Below are 21,614 nucleotides of genomic sequence, written 5' to 3' on the forward strand. Positions count from 1 at the left end.
AAATGGACAGACAGGGCTGTATTTCATTGATGGGCATAGGTGTGCGCCGCCTATTCCATGATGCATGCACATTTTTTTTTTTGCAGGAAACGCGGGTATGGCAGCCCATTCATTGCATAGGCTGCTGTGCCTGCGCAAATGTGGGCCGCCAAAACACATACATGTGAACCAGCAAGGCCCAAAATAAGCGAATCAAGCAGTTAAATACAGACAGTAATGCCGTGTGCTGCCTGTGTGTGCGGATTTTCAGCGCCGGTGTGCCGATTGGTGGGCTGCACACGGGCAGCTCTGCTTTGGGCCCCAAACAATGACAGGGGGCCCTGGGCAGCTGCCCCGTTTGCCCTGCGGTAAAGACGGCCCTGCGTAGAGGCACAGCGAATCTACCAAATGCTGCTCGGTGATTGGCTGTTATGGGTTTACACTCATCGTACTCTTATTACATCAGCATCGCCCGCAGTGCACCTACCTTGGCAGACTTGGCTTTCTGTCCCGAAGAGGCGTCCAGATCTTCGTTGACGTGGTCCAGCAGCCACAGTAGAAATTCTAAGGCATCATGTTGTGAGTTCCCCCGGAACTGGGAGCCGTATTTGGAGACAGCGTTCTGGAAAAGAGAAGGAGCGTGGTCAGTGAATTCCAAGAATTAGAACTTGCCAAACCGCCTTACGTGTGCGTCCATTTACAAAACTCAGTCTGAATGATACAATGTAGACTAATGAAGGAAAGATATACATTGTATCTTATTACTTCCTCTACTGTCAGACTACCATCACCCATAACATCATCCTCATACAGCCAACAAGATGGTGTAGGGATCTGCTGCCCTCTACTGTTAGCTGCCAATATAACAGTGTTATGTATAATTATGTATGCACTTCTGATCCCTGGATTGTTGGCTTTGAAACCCTGGAAGGAGAAAGAGAGACGGGAGAGAGAGACGAGGCATGCGAGATGAGAGAGACGCGAGAGACGAGAGAGAGACCCGAGAGGCGAGAGAGACCCGAGAGAGACGAGAGAGACGCGAGAGAGACGCGAGAGACGAGAAAGACCCGAGAGAGACGAGAAAGACCCGAGAGAGACGAGAAAGACCCGAGAGACGAGAAAGACCCGAGAGACACCCGAGAGACGAGAAAGACCTGAGAGACGAGAAAGACCCGAGAGACCCGAGAGACGAGAAAGACCCGAGAGACGAGAGAGAGACCCGAGAGACGAGAAAGACCCGAGAGACGAGAAAGACCCGAGAGACGAGAAAGACCTGAGAGACGAGAAAGACCCGAGAGACCCGAGAGACGAGAAAGACCCGAGAGACGAGAGAGAGACCCGAGAGACGAGAGAGAGACCCGAGAGACCCGAGAGAGAGACCCGAGAGACGAGAGAGAGACCCGAGAGACGAGAGAAACCTGGGCTACAGGAGCTGCTATATTTTCACCCAGACCAAAAGCAGAGACTATTAGGCATGTATTCCTATGTTCTAATAGTTTAGCTGAAGCTGCCCAAAGCTTCTTTAGTGTGCATTTGAATCCTTGTGACAGAGTATCTCTGTCCTATTGTTATTATCGCACATGCACAATGCCAGACAAAAAGGTATGTGTTACTGTAGGTGTGTAGTGGTCACCTTCCAGTATATATTAGTAAGTGAACCTGTTTATTATAGTAGAGTTTATATACAGCTCCTGTTATCTTAATTAACCCTGTCCATTCTTGTCTGGGCCTCTATATCTAGTTTTAGCTCAAGGCTCAGTAAAAGTATAAGCCAAGTTCGGCAACCAACGGCCACTTCTGGATCATTGCCTGAGAGGTCCTGTTGCTTGTCCAATTAGGAAGTAGCGGGGGATGGACCAAAACACCGAGTAGGATAGGCTGACTGAGTTTCGGTGCCACACCACAGTTCCTGCCAGTGAGTAGCTCCATTCCAGGCTGATTGGACACCAATTAGAGAATCTCCCCCCTGACTTCAGATTCAGGTCTCTGAAACAAAAGACAGGCACCGCTTCATTCTCAGGGGCCCCTGCTACTTAACTTTGCTGTAACTATCATCTGGAGATATCTCCTAATAAAGCAGAACTTCACCCTAAAATGGAAGTCGAGTTTTATGTCCTCCTACCACCCTCCTCTTTTTTCTTTTGGAATTGTATTTTTTTGGGGGTGGGAGGGGGTACCTAATTTTGTGAGGTAACCGCCCCCCACTTTCACTGGAATCACCTAGGCAATTCCACTGGAAAATCTCCACAGGAAGTAGGTGATCCTGAATGATGCCTAAACAGAGCTGGTGACTTCCTTCTGAAGAGGAAAGCAGATGAAGGCCTTGTCAGGGGGCGTCCTGTGATCTCTATGAGAGGTAATCAATACCTGGAGGGTGTCACACTAAAAATGACAAAAAACAGATCTGGTGGGAGACCCCCTTTAAGCACAGAAGTAAGCAGAGCAGGAAGACAGGACTGGCTGTGTTCGATGGCATCTGTGCTCCGTTTTCCGAATGGCACTGAGCTGGCCGATCGTCAAGCAAGACGTCACATTCGCTCGAAAAAACGCCATCTGTCCTATAGAAGGCTCCTGGCACATATTAACAGAAAAAAATGAAACTCGGATCCACTTATATTCCTTCCAAATTATTTTAATGTAGTTACAGTATCTTCCTTTTGTTACTACACACCAGCTGAAAGTAGAAATGAGGCTTGATGGGGGGGGGGTGCTCTGTAACCTGGCGGATGGGAGTGGGAGATACCTGGGCGGGCATATAAAAGCTAGGTGTGGCCAGCATACTGTTACTAACCATCCAATGAGTAGGCAGGGGGCGGGGCAGTGACACAGGGCATGAACATGTCAGCCCTCCGTATGGAAGGCGGTCCTATAGCCCCAGCTGATGTTGGTTGAATTGTCATTGGGTTTGCAAGCAAGCATGACTTCCCTGTCCAACGAGCAGGCAGGGGGGCGGGGCAGTGACACCTCACTGGGTTTGATAAGCAAACATGGCTTCCCAATCCAAAGAGTAGAAGAGGGCGGGGCAGTGACACACGTCATTTTGGGTTTGAACAGCAAACATGGCTTCCTGGTCCAAAGGGGGCGGGGCAGTGACACATCATCTGGGTTTAATAAGTAAGCATGGCTTCCCTGTCCAATTAGCAGGCAGGAGGGAGGGGCAGCGACACATGTCAATCTGGGTTTGACAAGAAAACATGGCTTCCTTGTCCAATGAACAGGCAGGGGGAGGGGCAGTGACACGTCAACCTTGGTTTGACAAGCACACATGGCTTCCCAGTTTAATGAGGAGAAGGGGGCGGGGAAGTGACACATGTCAGCCTGGGTTTGACAAACCAACAAGGCTTCCTTGTCCAATGAGCAGGCAGGGGCGGGGCAGTGACACGTCAGTCTGGGTTTAAAATGCAAAGATGGCCACCCTGTCCAATGAGCAGGCAGGGGGAGGGGCAGTGACACATATATCAATCTAGGTTTAACAAGCAGGCATGGCTTTCCTGTCCAATGAGCTGAAGGGGTCAGGTCAGCGACATGTCAATTTCTGTTTAAACAGCCAATATGGCTTCCCTGTCCAATGAGCAGAAAGGGGCGGGGCAGTGGCACATGTCAACCTGGGTTTGACAAGCAAGCATTGCTTTCCTGTCCAACAAGCAGATAGGGGGTGGGGCAGCGACAGGTCATCTGGGTCCGACCAGCAAACATGGTTTGCCTGTCCAATGAGCAGGCAGGGGGCGGGGCAGTGACACATGTCATCTGGGTTTGGCACGCAAACATGGTTTCCTTGTCCAATGAGCAGGCAGGGGGCGGGGCAGTGACACGTCATCTGGGTTTGACAAGCAAACATGGTTTCCTTGTCCAATGAGCAGGCAGGGGGCGGGGCAGTGACACATGGCCTGCAGATCTGGAGGATTTGAATGTGCAACCCCCTCCTGACAGCAGGAAAAACAATTCTGATAATTGAATCTCGGCCGCCCGTCATCACATGGCCTCTGACTTCCCGCCACTTCCTTGTTATTATTTTGTGTTTTTGACCCCGCCCTTTTTTAAAGTGAAACCCCCCCCCCCTCCCCCAGGCAGATTCCGAACCTCTGAGTATCGGTGGAATGGAATCCAGCCGGCGTGACGAAAATAATCGCACTGCCCAGTCCGGTTGCGGCACACAGAGCCATTGTGTGAGCTCAACAAACCGGTTTGATCAGCCGCCTCAGTCACTTCCAGCTCAGGAGGCAAAACAACAATGCCTTAACCCCCGAGACGTCAAAGCGCCAGACAGACACCATAATTGTTCCCCCCCCCTAAACTGCGTCGCTCCTCCTACTTAGAGGGGAAACGACATCAATAACAAGCCGGTTAAATTATTTTATTGACAGCCCCCTGCTGCAGCCTCATACCTTGTGACTGGTTACAAAGTTACAATGTACAGTCTGATCAATGGGGGAGGGGAGACTGAGGAAATGGTTCTTCTGCCTGCAGCAGACTGATGACATCATCTCAGCCTAGGCAATGTCACCGGTGTGGAGATTAGGGACGGCTTTTTAATGATAATAGGAGGAGCTTTTCTGACCAATGATATCATTGCTGTATATTGTGACAGGTCCACTTTAAGGGAACGCAGCGCTGCCCGTGCGGAATTTCTAAAAAAAAGGCGAAGTCGGTCGCAAAGTAAACCGAGCCGCATTTTTGTGACGCCTTTGACGCGGCGGGCGCCGGAGGGGACAGACGCTCCTCCAATGGTGACCTTCCCAGGAAGAGACGGGGATTTAACTCTTTCTGAAAAAAAAAAAAAAACAGATATAATAAAATGGCGCCTTCCCCCCCGCGGTGCGCTGTAGGTGGTCCTGGGAATAAACGCGGAGCCGCCGACCGTCCACCAATCAAAAAGCGTTTTGTCCTGCAGGAGGCTCATTGGCTCACATGGTGTGAAGGAGGAAATGGGAATGAGAATTGATACATTTGTTGTCACAATATTAGTTACTAAAAATAGAAGAAGATACAGAGAAGAAAAATACAAAAAGGAAACGTCAAAGGAGGGATCAGAATGTTCCCAGAGATCTGCGCTGAGCCGTCACCCTCCCCCCCCCGCCTCTATGGGGGTCCCCTGACTTCTCAGGATGGAGGCCACATCCCCCTTTACATCAGGGTCCCCAGCAGAACCCCCCTTTACATCAGGGTCCCCAGCAGAGTTCCTCCTTACTTAAGGATCCTCACTTACAATTGAGACCCTACCAGAGTGCCCCCTTATATCAGGGGCCCCACCATTATCAGCGTCCCCATCAGAGCCCCCCAGCCCTTACTTTAGGGTCCCCATTAGCATCCCCCCTTACATCTGGGTTCCCATCAGAGTCACCCCTATCAGAATCCCCACCATGGCTCCTCTAACATCAGGGTCCCCATCAGTTCCCCCCATTACATCAGGGCCACCACTAGAGCCCCATTTTACATCAAAGCCCCCCGTTACATCAGGGTCCCCACCTACACTAAAGTTACTTACCTTACATCAGGGTCCCCATCATAGGCTCCCCATTAGCATCTTCCTTACATTTCTAGAGTTACCCCTATCATCAGAGTCCCAACCATAGCTCCTCTAACATCAGGATCCCCCTTTACATCAGTGTTCCCATCAGAGTCCCCCCTTACTTCGGGGGCCCCATCAGAGTTCTTCCTCCTTCAGGGTCCCCACTTACACCAGGGTCCCCATCATAGGCTTCCCATTAGCATCCTCCTTACATCAGGGTCCCCACCCGAGTCTCCCCTTACATCGGGGTCCCCACCCGAGTCTCCCCTTACATCGGGGTCCCCACCCGAGTCTCCCCTTACATCGGGGTCCCCAACCGAGTCCCCCCTTACATCAGCCTTACATCAGGGTCCCCGACCGAGTCCCCCCTTACATCAGCCTTACATCAGGGTCCCCGACCGAGTCCCCCCTTACATCGGGGTCCCCACCCGAGTCTCCCCTTACATCGGGGTCCCCACCCGAGTCTCCCCTTACATCGGGGTCCCCACCCGAGTCTCCCCTTACATCGGGGTCCCCGAACGAGTCCCCCCTTACATCAGGGTCCCCACCCGAGTCTCCCCTTACATCGGGGTCCCCACCCGAGTCTCCCCTTACATCGGGGTTCCCACCCGAGTCCCCACCTTACATCAGGGTCCCCGCCTGAGTCCCACCTTACATCAGGGTCCCCGCCTGAGTCCCACCTTACATCAGGGTCCCCGCCTGAGTCCCACCTTACATCAGGGTCCCCGCCTGAGTCCCACCTTACATCAGGGTCCCCGCCTGAGTCCCACCTTACATCAGGGTCCCCGCCTGAGTCCCACCTTACATCAGGGTCCCCGCCTGAGTCCCCCCTTACATCAGGGTCCCCGCCTGAGTCCCCCCTTACATCAGGGTCCCCGCCTGAGTCCCCCCTTACATCAGGGTCCCCCCCTGAGTCCCCCCTTACATCAGGGTCCCCCCTGAGTCCCACCTTACATCAGGGTCCCCGCCTGAGTCCCCCCTTACATCAGGGTCCCCCCTGAGTCCCACCTTACATCAGGGTCCCCGCCTGAGTCCCCCCTTACATCAGGGTCCCCCCTGAGTCCCCCCTTACATCAGGGTCCCTCCTGAGTCCCCCCTTACATCAGGGTCCCCACCAGGATCCACTTCAGCATTTTCCCTAGATCTGGGTTCAAATCAGAGTCCCCTCCAGAGTTGCCCCTTACATCAGGATCCATATCAGAATTCTTCCTTACATCAGGGTTCAACACTTGCATGACTGTCCCTTATGAGAGCCCCCCCCCAATACATCAGAGTCCCCTCTTACTGCTGGGGGGGGGGGGGCTACATGTGACCCATGGGCCGTAGTTTGGAGGATTTAAATAACTGGGCATGCTGAATCTTGTAGTTCTGCGAGCCTGTGGCACCCTCATAAAAAATAAAAAAAAAGACCTGCCCCTTTAGAAGGCAATATATCTGAGGTTGCTGAGGGTGGTGGTGGTGGTGAGGGCGTTGGGGGCGTTGCGGGCGGTGAGGGCGGTGGGGGGTGAGGGCGGTGGTGAGGGTGGGGAGGGTGGTGGCAGTGGTGGGGGCGGTGAGGGGTGAGGGCGGTGGTGAGGGTGGGGAGGGTGGTGGCAGTGGTGGGGGCGGTGAGGGCGGGGAGGGCGGTGGGGGGTGAGGGGGTGGTGGGGGCGGTCGTTGGGTCGTACAAAATAGCTGCAGCACTCCGCTGTGCCCAGGGTGGCACAAGAAGTAATTGTCTCCATCAGTGTCCTGGGGGTGAGAAGGAGCTGGTACTACCCGTCCTCACCATCCGTGTCCCACACTGTAGTCAGTGTGTGGGGTGCCAGGCATGTACAAACCCCCACCCTCGGGCTTCGGGGTACAAGGGCCCCCCGGCGCAGCATGACAGCCGGGCAATGAAAACTGCACTGAAAACAGAGGTCAAGCGTCACAGCCAGAGACTCAAAATCGCACTGAAAACAGAGGCTCAGAATAACAGCCAGGCACTAACAATAGCACTGAAAACAGAGGCTGAGCATTACAGCCAGGCAATTAGCATTTTCAGGTGAAGTCTCAGTGCCTGATCTGCATACTGTTACCAGGTCAGTTACTCAGAAAAGCATTACAGCCATTTAATCAAGATAACAGCCAGGCAATGAGCATTTTCCAGGGGAGAGTTGATTAATGGAAGCCTATGTACTGACTGAGCAGCGGGTGGAGTGACCCTTTAAACAGAATCTTTGGGAAGGAATTTTCCCGGACGCAGGAAAACTCGGCGCGGCCTTTGCAGCCAGGATCTGGATCGCCCCGTAGCCTGGTAACCGAGTTCAAAGGTTTGTATTGGAGCGGCCAAGATATCAGGGAAGGGACCGGCGAGGAGCGCCGCCGCCGCACATCCTAAATACACAAAACACACAAGGCAGCCAAACCGGTCTGTGCGCCTGCAGCTCCAACTTCACAAATACAACCCGGAACTACAGGAAGAGCCTCATCTACCCCCCCGGGGAACCCCAAATACCCTCCAACTCCAGTCTGCTGCAGGCAGGAGGAAGCATTTCCTCAGTCTCCCCTCCCCCGGTGATCAGACTGTACATTGTAACTTTGTAGGAGGAGGAGGAGTCGTCATTTCCTCAGTCTCCCCCTCCCCCCCGGTGATCAGACTGTACATTGTAACTTTGTAGAAGGAGGAGGAGTTATTTCCTCAGTCTCCTCCCCCAGTGATCAGACTGTACATTGTAACTTTGTAGAAGGAGGAGGAGTCATTTCCTCAGTCTCCTCCCCCAGTGATCAGACTGTACATTGTAACTTTGTAGAAGGAGGAGGAGTCATTTCCTCAGTCTCCCCTCCCCCCCGGTCTGCTCTAAGACTCTTGGCCAATCGGGTCTCAGGACCCGCTTCCTGATTAGCCGGGAGAAGAATCTTTCTGGCGGGATCAACATGTATTTTTTGCTCCCAGGGTATATTTAAATTGGAACTAAACCCATCAATTTAACCAGCGGTTACATTTAAGGGACGCTTCCAATGATAAAACGGTCACAGTTGCTTGGGCTCCCCACCGAACTGTCAGGTCATCAAAACGGCAAGAGTCATAAACAGATCACATCAGAGAGAGGCCAGGAATTCAATTTTCAAAGAAACGTTCGTGTGAACATTCTCAGTACATTCCATGACAAACGTTGTTCGAAAGTACTTGGTAATTAAAATTGCATATGCCTGGAACATTCGATCGCTGACTTTTCCTAAAGAACATTCCCTGCTAGAAATTCGTTGTGAGAAATTTTCCACCCCGCCGCTTCAAAAAATCGTTTAATAAAAATTCTGTTCTGTGTGTCAGATTCTGATGGCGGCTTCCATGGCTGTAATGGAGAAGAGGGTTTAGTTCCACCTGAACAGACCATATAAGAGAAGAACATTGTTCGGGTTCAGATGACACCCGAGAGCCGAACGATATACAATCCGGATCGGAAGGTGCGACCCGTCACTCCACTCAATACCGGGAGGAGAGAGCATGACACCCAAACCAGGAATAACCGATCGCTCTCATCCCCCTGTGAATACCCCAACACCTCCGTCCTTGTAACCTCAAAGTAGCGTTATAATGGATGAAGTCCACATTTAAAGGAGAGTTCACTTTAAGACAAAGTCCGGGTATATTTTTTGCCCCCTTCTCCTGGCCAAACCCACCCCACTCCTTCTATATACTTATCTCAATGCTTGATAGTGATATGGATAGTTTATTGAATAGACTGTATCCGACAGGTTTCAGGGGAAGAGCCCCCTTCATCAGGGCTTAAAGAATAAGTGCAATGTTTATTGAATATAATATATATATACACACACACACACACACACACACATATATACACACGTTTCAGGGGACAAGCCCCTCTTCATCAGGGCTTAAAAAATAAATGCAGTTTATTGAATACAATATGTACACACACACGCACGTTTCAGGGGAAGAGCCCCCCTTCTATAGGGATTAAAGAATAAGTGCACTTTAAAGTGGAGTTCCACCCATTAAAATAATTTTACATAAATGTGCAGCAAATAACATTTGGAGAAATATTTTTTTACTTACCTTTTAATCCCTGTTGCTATGCGGTCCCTTCTAATCTTCCCCTTCCTCACCGCGGCCCCCGACGTCACTTCCCTCGGCTCCTCTGCTCCTGGGAGAAGTGTCATCATTTCCCAGGAGTCAGTGGGCAGCGCTGAGGGCTTCATTGCCATCACAACGGGGTGGGCACTTCCGACGCCGACGCCCCGTTGTGATGGCAACCTGTCTAGTTTACAGCGCCGCTACGCGATGTTACTGCGCATGCGCGAGAACGGGGCGGTGCATGCTGGGAATACAGCAGTGCCGTATCCCGGAAGAATATGTCTGTGGGCTTCACATGCCCACAAGCAATATTGGACTGCCAGGGACTGGCAGGACAGGATAATACAAGTTACTTTTTTTTATCTTAAAGCGGACATCAATCGGCCAAATTTTCAAAACACGTGAGTGGTATATGTCTGTTCTGATCCTAAGATATGTATAAAAAAAATTCTGTTGTTGGAACTCCGCTTTAAAGCCAAGTGCATTTACCCATTTTTGTCCCTAACTTAACCCACCCCTCCCCCTCCACAGATGCATACTTACCTCGATCAAACGCCTCTGGTGTTTGTTTCTGAAACACGAATATATTGTGTTCAATAAACATTGCACTTATTCTTCAAGCCCTGATGAAGGTGAGCCATTCCCAAGAAACTCGTTGGTCACATTGTATTCAATAAACATTGCACTTATTCTTCAAGCCCTGATGAAGGTGAGCCATTCCCAAGAAACTCGGTGGTCACATTGTATTTAATAAACATTCCACTTATTCTTTAAGTTCTGATGAAGGGGGGCCCTTCCCCTGAAATATGTTGATACATTGTATTTATAAAACATTGCTCTTATTCTTTAAAGGGGTTGTAAACCCTCATCTGCATCCTATGCATTAAGGTGAAAAAACATCTGGGAGTCACCGGCCCCCCATTTGATTTTAAAACGATCCTTTACAATCACTTTGAGCTCTGATGAAGGGGGCCCTTCCACTGAAATGTGTTGGTCACATTGTATTAAATAAACATTGGACTTATTCTTTATGTCCTAATGAAGGGAAGCCCTTCCCTTGGATATATTGTATTCAATAAACATTGCACTTATTCTTTTAAGCTCTGATGAAGTGGGCCCTTCCCCTGAACCATGTTGGATACATTTATAGGGGCTTAAAGAATAAGTGGAATGTTTATTGAATACAATGTATCAACGTGTTTCAGGGGAAGGGCCCCCTTCATCAGGACTTAAAGGAAAAGTGCATGGCTTATTGAATACAGTATATCCAACACAGTTCAGGGAAAGGACCTCCTTCATCAGGGCTTAAAGAATAAGTGGAATGTTTATTGAATACAATGTATCAACTGGTTTCAGGGAAGGGCCCCCTTCAATATGCATTGCACTTATTCTTTATAGTCCTGATGAAGGGGGGCCCTTCCCCTGAAACACGTTAATACATTGTATGCATTAACCATTCCACATGTTCTTTAAGCCCTGATGAAGGAGGTCCTTTCCCTGAACCACGCTGGATACATTCTACTCAATAACCATTCATTATTGAATACAATGTATCAACCTGTTTCAGGGGAAGGCCTCCCCTTCATCAGGACTTAAAGAAGAAGTGAAATGTTTCCCGTGAAATGTGTTGTTTTAATAAACATTGCATTTATTAAGTCCCTAATGAAGAGAAGCCCTTCCCTTGAAACGCATTGGATATGTTGTATTCAATAAACATTGTACCTATTCTTTAAGCTCTGATGAAGGGGGGCCCTTCCTCACTGGGGCTTAAAAGGAGAAGTGTAATGTTTATTGAACGTACTATATTCAGCATGGTTCAGGGAAAGGACCTCCTTCTTTAGGGCTTAAAGAATAAGTGGAATGTTCATTGAATACAATGCATCAACGTGTTTCAGGGAAGGGCCCCCTTCAATAAGCATTGCACTTATTCTTTAAGCCCTGATGAAGGGGGCGCCTTCCCCTGAAACACGTTAATACATTGTATTCAATAAACATTCCACATATTCTTTAAGCCCCGACGAAGGAGGTCCTTTCCCTGAACTGTGTTGAAAAATAGTACATTCAATAAACACTGCACTTCTCCTTTCAGCCCTGATGAAGGAGGCCCTTTCCCTGAAATACGTTGATAAATTGTATTCGATAAACATTGCACTTCTCTTTTCATAGGTTCGGTTCACACTGATGCCACATAGGAAGAAGGGGGGCCCTTCCCCCAAAACACGTTGGGATACATTGTATTCAATAAGCATTCTTTATCCACTTAAGGACCGCCCCACGTACATATACTGCAGCAGGGCGCCCCTTAAGTGCAAAAATCACGTACCTGTACGCGAATGCTGTTGTCGGCTCCACACGGCGCCAGACCCACACGTGTCAACTTACGGGGGGGGGGGGGGAGGCCAATCAGCAGGTCCGATGGCCGCCGGGACCAGCTGATCGTTTACTGGAGAGGCAGACCTCTCCCTTTCTCCAGTTAAACCATCCCCCGCACAGTTAGAAATCCCTCCCTAGGAGCGCACTTAACCCTTTGATCGCCTCCGATGTTAACCCCTTCCCTGCCAGTGCACTGATCGCTGTATAGGTGTCATTGGTCCCCAAAAAGTGTCACTTAGTGTCAAATTTGTCCACCGCAATGTCGCAATCCCGCTAAAAAAACACTGATCGCCGCCATTACCAGTAAAAACAAAAGTCCCTAAATCTGTCCCATAGTTTGTAGACGTGATAACTTTTGCGCAAACCAATCAATATGCGCTTATTGGGATTTTTTGACCAAAAATATGTAGCAGGATATATACTGGCCTAAAATTTATGAAGAAGTTTAATTTTTTTTACTTTTTTTTTTTTTGGATGTTTTAGAGCAGCAAGTAAAAAAATTTTTTTTTTTTTTTTTCACAATTGTCGGTCTTTTTTTTGTTTATAGCGCAAAAAATAAAAGCCGCAGAGGCGATCAAATACCACCAAAACAAAGCTCTATTTGTGGGGAAAAAAAGGACGTCAATTTTGTTTGGGTACAGCGCCGCACGACCGTGCAATTGTCACTTAAAGTAACGCAGTGCCGTATCGCAAAAAAATGGCCTGGTCATTAAAAGGTGGGTAAAACCTTCTGAAGTGGTCAAGCCCTGATGAAGGGGGCCCTTTCCCTGAAACAGGTCGATACATTGTATTTATTAAACCTTTCATATTATTATCAAGCTATTTGTACCGGGCATTCCTAGCCTTATATTTGGAAGGGAATGTGGAATTGGCACTCCTCTGGCATGAATGCTTCTTCACCCACCCCAGACGGGGAGCTGGAATCACATGACTCATTGAGGCCAGTGGAATGAAAGCTGGAAGCTGATTGGAAGGGAGTCTATAGAATGTGAAAACTTAATATAAATATTCTTATCAGTGTGCTCCAAATGTTTCTGTTCTATATATAGTATGTATAATTACAAACTATACACAGATATATATATTATAATATATGACATGGTGATCATTACATATGCAGGCTCTGCTTCCTACTGAGCGATTTTTCTTTTTTCAGCACGTCTGTCGCTCTGCACACAACCTCAGAATCCAACATAAATGTGATCAATGTCTTTATCTCAGCACTCATTTAGCAGAGGTGCTGACTGCGCTATCTAACAGCCGCAATAAGAACTTACACATGGAAAATAAATAAAATTTAAAAAAAAAAAAAAAAAAAAAAAAAAAAAAAAAAAAAAAAAAATCGCACTGACCGGCGGCTTTGAAAATCGCGTTGAAGAAGCGCAATTTCAAAGCCACATTCGGATGTAATCGGGGGCTTGGAAGTCTATGCGAGCCACAATGAAACTGGTGCAGGAGCCTTTTCCAGAGTCGCAGCCGTTCCATTGCTGACAATGTGGTTGGACTTGTCCTGGGATTTGGAACTTTCGATCAAATCCCACGACGAATCGCACCGGTGTGAACGGGGGGGGGGGGGGGGGTTGTATCACAATGTTTTTATCTACAAAATATCAAATATCACAAATCTTCTGAGGATGAGGTTTTCATTAATATTTGATATTTTGCAAATAAAAAACGTTTTGATACAATTTTAAGAGGACACAGAATGGTTGTTACATTGTATATATACTGAGTGTGCAGGGGGCTCCAAACTGCGGCCTTTGCTTGCCTTTATCTGAACCTTGGGGCACTAATACACCCACTGACACCAATGATGGGGCACTATTCCTCCCACTGACACCAATGATGGGGCACTATTCCTCCCACTGACACCAATGATGGGGCACTATTCCTCCCACTGACACCAATGATGGGGCACTATTCCTCCCACTGACACCAATGATGGGGCACTATTCCTCCCACTGACACCAATGATGGGGCACTATTCCTCCCACTGACACCAATGATGGGGCACTATTCCTACCAATGATGGGGCACTATTCCTCCCACTGACACCAATGATGGGGCACTATTCCTACCAATGATGGGGCACTATTCCTCCCACTGACACCAATGATGGGGCACTATTCCTACCAATGATGGGGCACTATTTCACCACCTAAGGGCCAGTTCATACCATAGAAACGCTGTCCGGATGCGTTCCAGGTGCTTTTTTTGCATGCGCGTTTTTTGATGCGATTTTAATGCGGTCCAGTGCGTCCCCCCCCCCCTTTTTTCTAAACCTTAAGGAGAATGTGTTCCGGTGCATTTTTGATGCGTTTTACAACGTTCCAGTACAGTCTAGTGCAGGAAAAATGCAGCATGTTCTACTTTTTTTCCTGGAACTGATCGCACTGCTGTGAACTATGCCATTGAAAACCATATCACCTACTTTCCATGCGTTTTTTTATGCAGAAAAAAAAAAAAAAAACGCACTGGACTGCATGTGGTGTGAACCGACCTTAATATTAAAGATGGGGCATCGTTTACCCCGCTGATGCCAGGACATTTTCTACTCCCACTGGCCAAAGACCGCCCCCCCACCCCTGAAGGACAGTAAACTGGCCCTTTGTGTAATGAATCCTTTCTGATCAGGAATATTATTCCCATACAATTCATTTTTTTAATATAAAACATTTGATATTTTTTATGATTTTTTCCTTCTTCTCTTTGTTTTAGTTGCAGACGTTACACATTTAGCAACGGTGGCGATTTTACGTGGTAGTGAAGCTTCTCCCCGAACACCGAGAACAGAAGAACCTGATTGGCTCTTTCTGGCGGAATAATTGTTGTACAGTTCGGGGTGGAGAAGATCCGCGTCTAATACAAACAAGAATCCGGATTGTGAAATCTATACGGTGACTTCATCACATTGTCACTCCAATGGTGTCACCGCTCTGTGTACACAGCCACATTCACACAGCCACATTCACACAGGTGGAGGCGTTCACCTACTTATCACATCTCACCACCAGGGAGAAGATATCACCACAAGTATTGGGACGCCTGCCTTTACATGAACTTTAATGACATCCCAGTCTTAGTCCGGAGGGTTCAATATTGAGTTGGCTCCGCCCTTTGCAGCTATAACAGCTTCAACTCTTCTGGGAAGGCCGTCCACAAGGTTTAGGAGAGTGTCTATGGGCATGTTTGACCATTCTTCCAGAAGAGCATTTGTGAGGTCAGGCACTGATGTTGGATGAGAAGGCCTGGATCGCAGTCTCCACTCTAATTCATCCCAAAGGTGTTGAGGTCAGGACTCTGTGCAGGCCAGTCAAGTTCCTCCACCCCAAACTCGCTCATCCATGTCTTTATGGACCTTGCTTTGTGCACTGGTCCAAATCATTTGGTGGAGGGGGGATTATGGCGGGGGGGGGGGGGGTTGTTTTCAGGGGGTTGGGCTTGGCCCCTTAGTTCCAGGGAAGGGAACTCTTAAGGTGTCAGCATACCAAGATATTTTGGACAATTTCATGTCCCCATCCCATTTGTGGGAGCACTTTGGGGACGGCCCCTTCCTGTTCCAACATGACTACCCACCAGTGCACAAAGCAAGGTCCATAAAGACATGGATGAGCGAGTTTGGGGTGGAGGAACTTGACTGTCCTGACCTCAACCCGATAGAACACCTTTGGGATGAATTAGAGCGGAGACTGCGAGTCTCCTGCTCTAGTCCTAGTCCTCCTGCTGCTGGTGGCCCCCAGTAATTTACCATCAGAGCATACTGGGTCAGTTAGTTCCACTACAGGTAGCAATGTCTTCTAACAACCAGACCTGATGAATCTTGTAGTTCTTCTGCTGCTGGTGGCCCCAAGTACTTCAAAAGCAACAACTGGGTCATTTAGTCCCACCATAGGGAATGATTCTTGCCATCAGGGCCTGCTGGTTCTTAAAGTCCCCCTGCTGCTGGTGGCTCCCAGTACTTTACCAGCAGAACACACTGGGTTGTTTAGTTCCATCACAGTACTTGTAACCACTGACAACAGAAGAACTGCAAGATCCAGCAGGCCCAGTTAGAAGACAATGCTACTAACTGACCAAGTATGCTCTGCTGGTAAAATACCAGGGACCAAAAGCAGCATGGGGACTATAAGACCCAGCAGTTCCTGTTGGCAGGTGGCATTACGTTTGGTGGAACTTGATGATCTAGTATTCCCAACTTGTAAAGTATATAGTCCCACCATCAGTAGAAGAACTACAAGACCCAGCAAGTCCTATTAGACAAAAATGTTACCTGTGATGGAACTAAACAACCCAGTGAATTCTGCTGGTAAAGCACTAGCAGCAGGGGGACTATAAGAACCAGCAGGCCCCGTTGGTGGAAACATTACCTATGGTGGAACTAATAGCACTAGTATTCCCTGCTTGTCAAGTACTTGGGGCCACCATATAGCAGAACAACTACAAGACCCAGCAAGTCCTATTAGACAATGGATAACAGAGTTACTTGTGATGGAACTAAACAACAGAGTATGTTCTGCTGGTAAAGTACTAGGTGCCACCAGCAGCAGGGGGACTATAAGAAGAAGCAGGCCCTGATGGCAAGAATCATTACCTATGGTGGGACTAAACGACCCAGTATTCCCTGCTTTTGAAGTACTTGGGGCCACCAGCAGCAGAAGAACTACAAGATCCATCAGGTCTGGTTGTTAGAAGACATTGCTACCTGTAGTGGAACTAAGTGACCCAGTATGCTCTGATGGTAAAGTACTGGGGGCCACCAGCAGCAGGAGGACTAGAAGACCCAACAGGCCCTGTTGGCAAAAGCCATTACCAGTGGTGGAACTTATGACAGGCAGCGTGCCATGGAACTACAAGCCTCAGCATTTCCAAAGCCTGTTGAGGTCTGTAGCTCATCTGCCTTGGAACCCAAGGGTTTTACATTGGTGAGGCACGGTGGCCTTTGGAGTTCCCTCCAACCTGGAGGAACACAGGTGGGGTGCAAGTCATGCATGCTGGCACTTGTAGTTCAACGCCAACTGAAGATTCAAAAGTTGACTGCTTGTACTGGCAGGGCATGCTGGCACGGCCGGATCTAGGGGTGTGCAGATTTAAATTTCACCCCTCCCCAAAAGCCAAAGGAGCTCTGCTGAATGCCCTGCCAGCATTGACCCGTGTCCTCTGACCTACCACAATGACCCCTGTCCTTCTCCCAGCAGACCCCTGTCTGTCCTCCACACCGAGGAGCCCTGTACACTGCCCTGTTGACCCCTGTGCTCCATTCTGCGGACCCCGTACATTGCATTTGTGACCCCTGTACACTGCCCTTCTGACCCCTGTCCTCTGCCCTACAAGCTGCTGATGCTTCCCTCAGCCCTGCTGACCCCATACACTGTCCTACAAACTGCTGATGGTACCCTCTGCCCTGCTGACCCCGTACACTGCCCTTCTGACCCCCTGTCCTGCTGATGCTCTACACTGCCCAACAAACTGCTGATGGTACCCTCTGCCCTGCTGACCCCTGTCCTGCTGATCCTATACACTTTCATACAAACTGCTGATGGTACCCTCTGGCCTACTGACCTCCCATCTTCTGTCCACTGACAATTTTTTTTCCTGCACCCCCACATCAGGCAGGTTAGATCCGGCCCTGTATGCTGGGTTTTGTAGTGCCCATGTTTTGCCTAAGGCTGGGCATACCAGCACTTCAAGCGTGCAACGAGTTACAATTAAAGAAGTCGCTCACCTTAAACTCCACTGATAGCTGAGGGGTGTACTCCAGGGTCCACAGAGCCCTGACCAGAGAGGCCAGCCTCTCGGTGACTTCCCCTCTGCCCCCGTTAGCTGGCGCTTCCACCGTCGAGTCCTTCTGCACCAACCCATTGACCTTCGCTCTGCCCAGCTCTGTCCGGTACTGCTCCATCCCCAGGTACTCCGCCAGGAGATCCGTATTGCTCAAGCACTGGACCACGGCGTTCATGAAGCAGGTGTTCCCGTGGTTCTTCAGCCCAAGCACCCCGGGCACCTTGTCCTCTGAGCTCCAGTTGGGCATCTCCTGGCCCCGGGGTGGCCCCTGACCCTTGCCCAGGTTATTGTTGCTGTCCCCTCCTTGCACCACCCTGGTTTCCTCTTGAGGGACCCCTCTGCCGAGTTCTCCGGTGTGGTCCTCCCGCCTGAAGCCCCCGTCATCGTCCCCCAGGTCCGGGGGGCCCCTCTCGCCATCTCCCAGGTGGGACAAACTGCTCAAAGTTCTCAGGATCCTTTGCATGAAATTCCCCACCGACTTCAAGGAGCGGCTCCGGAACAGTTTCTTGGACCCTTGGCTCTTGTCTTTGGTGGCTTTGGTCTCCTCCATGGCTTCCACCTGTCTCTGCTACCTGCTGCTCTTCTTCTATCCTTATCTTGCTTCAGACCAGGAAGGAAAGCAGGACTTGGCAACCGAGCTTCCTCCTTTAAAATTCCAGCCTCCCCATGGCAGCCAGGAGCCTTGGCTTTATCCCAAAGGTTGCGGGAAGAGCCCTACCTGGAAGGGGGAAGGTGAGCGAGCCATGGCCCCCTTTTTATGGGCTCAGCAGTGTCAGTTGTGCCGGCTGCTGGGGGAGAGTGAGATCCTCCTGTGCTCAGCTCCACCTCCTGTCTATGAATCTTATTAGCTTTACTTTCAAAGAAGACAAGGGGGAGAGACACAGACAGGTCTGTGCAGCTGGGTGGTGGTGGGGAAGGCGGAGAGGGTGGGAGGGGGTCCTCTGCTGGTGAGTGTTGGGTACTGCAGCTGACACATTCCTCATGCAATGTGTCACTCATAGGATCAGCTTACTAATCAGCCTGCCTGGGAAAGGGGAAGGGGGGGGGGGGGGGGCAGAGCTGGACAGACAGGCAGAGCAGATCCCTGAGTGACAGCGGCTTTTCCCAACCGCAGATTCTACACCAATGGAAGCAAATATTATAATAGAGGATTTCTAAGTGCCAACAGTTTGTGCAGCGCTTTACAATATAATTAGAGTGCTGGAGGCTGTATTAGGAACAGCTTAGGGCAATTACTGAACGGGCACACCGGCGCCCCCTGGGGGGCAGAGCAACAGGCACACCGGCGCCCCCTGGGGGGCAGAGCAACAGGCACACCGGCGCCCCCTGGGGGGCAGAGCAACAGGCACACCGGCGCCCCCTGGGGGGCAGAACAACAGACACACCGGTGCCCCCTGAGGGGCAGAGCAACAGGCACACCGGTGCCCCCTGGGGGGCAGAACAACAGGCACACCGGTGCCCCCTGAGGGGCAGAGCAACAGGCACACCGGCGCCCTCTGGAGGGCAGAACAACAGGCACACCGGCGCCCCCTGGGGGCAGAACAACAGGCACACCGGTGCCCCCTGAAGGGCAGAGCAACAGGCACACCGGCGCCCCCTGGAGGGCAGAGCAACAGGCACACCGGTGCCCCCTGGGGGGCAGAACAACAGGCACACCGGTGCCCCCTGAGGGGCAGAGCAACAGGCACACCGGTGCCCCCTGGGGGGCAGAACAACAGGCACACCGGCGCCCCCTGGGGGGCAGAACAACAGGCACACCGGTGCCCCCTGAGGGGCAGAGCAACAGGCACACCGGCGCCCCCTGGGGGGCAGAGCAACAGGCACACCGGCGCCCCCTGGGGGGCAGAACAACAGGCACACCGGTGCCCCCTGAGGGGCAGAGCAACAGGCACACCGGTGCCCCCTGAGGGGCAGAGCAACAGGCACACCGGGGCCCCCTGGGGGGCAGAGCAACAGGCACACCGGGGCCCCCTGGGGGGCAGAACAACAGGCACACCGGTGCCCCCTGAGGGGCAGAGCAACAGGCACACCGGTGCCCCCTGAGGGGCAGAGCAACAGGCACACCGGGGCCCCCTGGGGGGCAGAGCAACAGGCACACCGGCGCCCCCTGGAGGGCAGAGCAACAGGCACACCGGCGCCCTCTGGAGGGCAGAGCAACAGGCACACCGGTGCCCCCTGGGGGGCAGAACAACAGGCACACCGGTGCCCCCTGGGGGGCAGAACAACAGGCACACCGGTGCCCCCTGGGGGGCAGAACAACAGGCACACTGGGGCCCCCTGGGGGGCAGAGCAACAGGCACACCGGCGTCCCCTGGGGGGCAGAACAACAAGTACACCGGCGCCCTCTGGGAGGCAGAACAACAGGCACACCGGCTCCATTCACAACCTGATCGCTGGGGGTGAAGTCACCGCAATTCCGCCCCCCAGCGATTTTTGAATCGCTGCAAAACACAGGAACGCGTTTACGATGCCACTACTTCTAATGGTAACCCCAATCGCTAACTCGCGCTGCAATTGCGGCAAATCGCAGCCCATGACGCTGTCGCCCAAAATAAGCTCTGGTTTCTAATTTTGAGCGACGAGCATTGCGATGGCAGCGCGATTTACCGCGGGACGATCGCGGCGCGATTGGGGTGCCGTTAAGAAGTAATGGCATCGCAAACGCGTCTGGGTTTTGCAGCGATTTGAAATGGCGGGGATCCCCCCTGCGATCGGCTGTGAATGGAGCCTTAGGCCCCTTTCACACGGCTCTGTAGCAAAATCGCGGTAAGAACTCGATTTTGCTGCGTTTTTAGATCCGTTTCCAACGTGCGTTTTTGGGCCGCCAGCGCCTGTGAAAATGGACAAAAATGTAACAAAAACACAAAACGCAGGTAGAGTTTTTGCCGCGATTTACATTCATTTCAATGGGAAGCTGCGTTTTTTTGGTTTTCAAAACCGCACCAAAGTTGCAGCACGCAGGGCCTGTCAAAACGCACCGCACACTGTGAGCTTCTCACAATGTGCATTAGAAGCTGCAGCAAGTCAGATTAGAGCCCCGCCTCATTTCCTGGAGGACGTCCAGCATCATCTAGACCAGTGGTCTGCAAACTACGGCCCGGGAGCCAGATGCGTCCCTTTTGCTTTTATCCGACCTTGGGGTATTATTTCATTCACTGATACCAACAATGGGGCACGATTCCTCCCAATGACACCAAACGATGGGCCCCACGTACACCAATGATGGGGCAAAATTCCTAGCAATGATGGGGCACTATTGCTATCAATGAGGGGGCACTATTTATACCAATGACACTAACAATGGGGTCCAATGACACCAATGATGGGGCACAGTTCCTCCCAATGAAACCAATGATGGGGCACTATTCCTATCAATGATGGGGCACTATTCCTATCAACGATGGTGCATTATTTCTACAAATGATGGGGCACTATTCCTCCCAATGACACCAATGATGGGGCACTATTTCTACCAATGATGGGGCACTATTCCTCCCAATGACACCAATGATGGGGCACTATTTCTACCAATGTCAGCAACAATGGGGTCCAAAGACACCAGCGACATTTTCTACTCCCGATGGCCACGGTCCGGCCCCCCTAAAGTCTGAAGGACAGTAAACTGGCCCCTTGTTTGGAAAGTTTGGAGACCCCTGATCTAGACCTTTCCTCCCCATCCTGGCTGTCCCTGCCCCCCCCCCCCCCCTTTGGTCCATTGGATTTGTGGGCATTGTGTGCCCCCCCCCTCCCCCAATGTGCGCAGGGTCATTGGGAGGAATTGCGCCCCTTCGTTGGTGTCAGTGAATGAAGTAGTGTTCCAAGGGGCCAGGTTAAAAGCAAGCGAAGGGCCACATCCGGCCCCAGGGCCGCAGTTTGGACACCGTTGGTTGAGGATACGCCGTGGCGCTTAGT

At 50.9% G+C, this 21,614-nt stretch overlaps 1 protein-coding gene across 1 annotated transcript in view; it reads right to left on the reverse strand.

Annotated features, from left to right (window-relative positions):
* USP43 (ubiquitin specific peptidase 43) overlaps positions 1-18,545 on the reverse strand; it is a 66,828-nt gene extending 48,283 nt beyond the window's left edge. Inside the window, exons 1-2 of the mRNA XM_073606986.1 lie at positions 17,644-18,545; positions 467-601 (exon numbers count right to left, since the gene is read on the reverse strand). Of these exons, the coding sequence (XP_073463087.1) occupies positions 467-601; positions 17,644-18,252 (744 nt within the window). The 5' untranslated portion in view covers positions 18,253-18,545. The remainder of the gene's footprint in view (positions 1-466; positions 602-17,643) is intronic.
* Positions 18,546-21,614: the final 3,069 nt, after the last annotated feature.

Source organism: Aquarana catesbeiana, linkage group LG12, assembly GCF_042186555.1.
Source record: "Aquarana catesbeiana isolate 2022-GZ linkage group LG12, ASM4218655v1, whole genome shotgun sequence".
Taxonomy (NCBI): Eukaryota; Metazoa; Chordata; class Amphibia; order Anura; family Ranidae; genus Aquarana; species Aquarana catesbeiana.